Genomic DNA, 3933 nt, shown 5'->3' on the forward strand with positions numbered 1-3933 from the left:
AATGCTTTTAACACACTATTATGGCTCCTCATGTTGTGGTGACCTCAATCCATAAAATTGTTTTCACTGTTACTTCATAACTATAATTTTGCTACTCTGATGAGTTGGAATGTAAATATCTGATATATACCATGCACTTAGATAAACCCTGTGAAAGGGTCTTTCCACCCCCACAGGGGTCACTACCTATATGCTGAGAATCACTACTCTAACACTAGTAAAGGGATGTACTTGCTAGGGAGGGCAATAGTAAGGAGGCTATCAAAAGGTCTTGGTTAAAGGTGGGGTTCCCTCCCAAAAACAGCCATCAGAATTCAGCCCTTGTCAATTTGACAATCATGTCACCATATGTCATGCTTAATTTGCAAACAAAACACAATCAGGTTATACTTACACCTAAAGTGACCTTAGTATCCAATATAGAGTACCAAATGCATTACATATTTAACCATGTCATAGTTATGCCTGAAATGATATAACTAATCCTTTTACAACTGCAAAAGCATTACAAAATTAGAATAGGTGACAAGGTCTCTTGACAGACATTCCTTTAGTGTCTGAAACTTTAATATTCTCTTAATTGATGTTACATCATTCTACCACACAGCTACATCTCCAGCTCCAAACAGTTTCCCTTGCACTCTGGAGAATTACAGGTTCTGAAACACAGACCATGAGGTCTACAACTAGAGGGCTGGAAGATAATAACAGTATTGAGCTGCTGTCCGTGAAGTAGAAGTTCTCCTTGTAGTGCAGGAGACTGCATGCCAGGAGTCTGGTGCAAATGGGTAGAGGGCCAGTTCCAGGTCACCCAGGAATGAACCTCAACCAGGGCCACACCCCCTGCTCCTCCATCCTTATGGCCCACACTGAAGTGACAAGGGTGAGGCAGGAGTTACTTTATAGACCTTTATTTCATTTCACATTTTTCTTCTTATTCGGTAGGGGAAAAGGCATATACCCACAACACTACAAGATTCCAATGTTCTTAGAGAAAACACAAGACTCTCCACTTGTCTTCATTGAGGACCTTGGTTCTCATCAGAAGCTGAACACAGCTGGTGAGGGTTTGCATCTCCGGGGAAAAAGGCAGGAAATAGGTGTGGAACTGTCAATGGATACGAGGGGTTCCAAGGATCCCATCTGGGAACCAGTGACTCCTCCCTGAGTATCATGGGTGATGAGTTCACTTCAGGCTCTCCAGAAGGTACAGAGATGCCATAATCCCAAGGCTGGTACATGGGAGATGGCAGTGCCATTGGTGATTGAAGGTCCCTTGAAATGAGGTGTATACCAACCCAATCACAGAGACGTTCTGCATGGAAAAGACACAGAGAGATCAAGCATGGCACCCACACTCTCAAAATCACATCAAGTAATTGCCTATCCTGTGTGTCCTAGTCAACTATAAAAACGTCCAAATTCCATTCCCTTGAGGTGACACAGGAAGACGGACAAACATAGAGGACAGAATTTCCCACCAGAATAGGGCTTCCCTACAATGTGTGATGTGTTATATGCTCAAAAAGGACAGGCCACCTGATGCCACAATCTAGAGAACTTCAGAGGACCAAACAGAATGGACTAACCTGGGAGGCGGCTTCCCTGGAGTCTGTGGCCCAGGACCCTGTACTGGGCCTCCACAAGAGAAGAAAATACCATTTCTATTAGGGGTCTCTCACTACACAGGATCCTGTGCAGATTCTGCAGACTCACAAGTAGGTTGAAACAGCTCTGCCAGTTCTTCTTCAGACCCCTTTGGTAGAGTCGCTGGCAAAGAGCCCTTGTCTTCTTGTGGATCTTCCTGCCTGGGTGGCCCATTTCCTGTTCCACAACTTCCCACTCCATCAGGAAGATCCTAATTTCAGAGTCAGACCATTGGCTGAAGGACGGACCTACAAGGACAGAGGGATGGGGTCAGTACTTGTGACAGCATGCACCTGCACCACTGAACTCCTCCTGGGCATTCTTCCTGCACACTGACCACAACTGGCCTCACTCACTCAACAACTTATTGTCAGCACTCGTTGTTGGTCCAGGATTCGGCATCCACCCTACCGTAGTGTCAAGCAGTGCCCTCCCTGGGAAAGTGTAGGTGTCTTCAGTTTTACAAATTAAACTTCAGAATAGAAGGGGAACTCAAAGGCCTAGTGCTGACTGTGAACTCTGTCCATATACACACTGGTAACCCCCACGCCACCACCAGGGACCCTCTCTCATTCCTGGAGACTTGGGATAGCAGGGGAGAAGGTCAGGTGTCTGGCACCACCGGGTGCCCCTCTACCCCCATCACATCTGTCCCCATCTTGGCTCCTGCATAAACCCATAAGTTGCAAAACACAGACATATAATAGATGTTGGTTCTAGCACAGACTCCACAGTTACCTGAGACCCTTTGGCCTTCCTGATGCCCACTCCAGCCCATCTTGGTTTCTCCTCTGGTGTTTCTCAAACTTTTGGGTTGGTTTCTTTTATCTGTTCACAAATGAATAAATAAAATGTTAAACATTTTCATGCAATAGAAATCTCTGTCTCTTTGCTGTACCTGGATTACGGAACCAGCCCTTTGCAGCTTCAGCCAAACAATGGACTCATCTTTCCTCGTCTACAGGAGCTGGTACATTCTCACCCAATGGAAAGCTTTATCATCAAGTTGGACCGGAAAAAGCCTCTAGTTTATACTGCAGGTGCAGCCCCGTGGAAGGGATAGATAAACAGAGGACCTGTCTTTTGGCAAGACCTCACCCACTCACATTCTCCCCAAACTCCTCTCCATTACCCTACCACTAAAATCATTTAAAGTCTCCTAATAAATGACAGCTCCTGACATACAGAGGCATCAAAGGAAGGATGCCAACCCACACTTTCCCATCTCCCCTCACATGACATGGGTGGCTGTAATCCTGGCTCTTTCCGAAGAGGTTCAGGGAGATTCAACAGTTCAGGGTTATCCTTGACTAAACAGTAGGTTGTGGGCAAGCCTTGGGATAAAGAAGAATCTGCCTCCTAGCAGTGGTGCTGCACGCCTTTAATCCCAGCACTCGGAAAGCAGGCTCTGGTTGATCTCTGTGAGTTCAAGGCCAACCTGGTCTACAGAGCAAGTTCCAGGACAGCCAAAGCTGTGACACAGAAAAACCCTGCCTCAAACCCCATCACCACAAAAAAAGGGGAGACTGGAGAGACAGATTAGCAGTTAAGCACATTGGCAACTATTTCAGAGGTCCTGATTTCAATTCCCAGCAACTACATAGTGCTTTACAGCCATTATAATGGGATCTGATATCCTCTTCCAGCATGCAGTAATACATGCAGATAGATCACAATATACATACAATAAATAAATCTTTAAAAAACACTGCTGAAACAAACTAAAAACAAGTAAACCCAAGGACACGAAGTTGGTGCCTATTGTGTCTCTGCAGTTGGCAGAGATGACTTCACAGGGAGGACGGTGAACTTCTTTCCTTGTCTGTACAATGATCACATACCAACACCTCACATGAGGCTCCCTGTGAGTTCCGGTTCATTTCACATCCATGTGGAGTGGAGAAACATGACAGAGGACAGCTTTAAGGCTAGAGAGCTTCTGAGATGAATTCAAAGACAAACATCCCAGCTATCCTCCAGAAAACACAAGACTAGATTGCCACCAACTTACATACATTTTCCTTTCTGAGCTCCGTTGTAGTCCACAGAATCAGGGAACCAGAGTTCTGTAGGTGCTGGTAGGCACAACAGAGTCTGCAGTGTGGAGGGAGAGTTCTGTCCACCCCCAGGGCTTCAGGAAATCTGAGGACCCTCTGCAGATCTGACCCTTTATAAAGCTCTTGGTAGAGACTGAATCTGGCCCCGCCTACTGAGATTACAGGGTGTGTCAGCAGAGGGTAACAGGAGCTTTTAATCCCATCTCAGGAGGCTGAGATAGGAGGGATG

General features: G+C 46.0%; 1 protein-coding gene across 1 annotated transcript; it reads right to left on the reverse strand.

Moving 5' to 3' along the window:
* Nucleotides 1-895: 895 nt before the first annotated feature.
* On the reverse strand, nucleotides 896-2469 carry LOC121137789 (putative uncharacterized protein MSANTD5). The gene is made up of 3 exons (XM_040740490.1): nucleotides 2386-2469; nucleotides 1590-1895; nucleotides 896-1315 (listed from the first exon to the last, which is right to left on the reverse strand). The coding sequence occupies exons 1-3, from the start codon at nucleotides 2423-2425 to the stop codon at nucleotides 1020-1022; spliced, it is 642 nt and encodes a 213-aa protein (XP_040596424.1). The 5' UTR covers nucleotides 2426-2469; the 3' UTR covers nucleotides 896-1019.
* Between the last annotated feature and the right edge of the window lie 1464 nt (nucleotides 2470-3933).

Source organism: Mesocricetus auratus, unplaced genomic scaffold, assembly GCF_017639785.1.
Source record: "Mesocricetus auratus isolate SY011 unplaced genomic scaffold, BCM_Maur_2.0 Super-Scaffold_100707, whole genome shotgun sequence".
Lineage (NCBI taxonomy): Eukaryota > Metazoa > Chordata > Mammalia > Rodentia > Cricetidae > Mesocricetus > Mesocricetus auratus.

What these genes read in the sequence shown, in the direction of transcription:
- LOC121137789 (XM_040740490.1), bottom strand. Translation starts at nt 2,425, where the DNA reads ATGGGCTGGAGTGGGCATCAGGAAGGCCAAAGGGTCTCAG. An exon ending in GGAAGGCCAAAGGGTCTCAG is followed by an intron (nt 1,896 to 2,385) that starts GTAACTGTGGAG and finishes CTGTCCTTGTAG; the next exon opens with GTCCGTCCTTCAGCCAATGG. An exon ending in CCAGGGAAGCCGCCTCCCAG is followed by an intron (nt 1,316 to 1,589) that starts GTTAGTCCATTC and finishes TTTTCCATGCAG; the next exon opens with AACGTCTCTGTGATTGGGTT.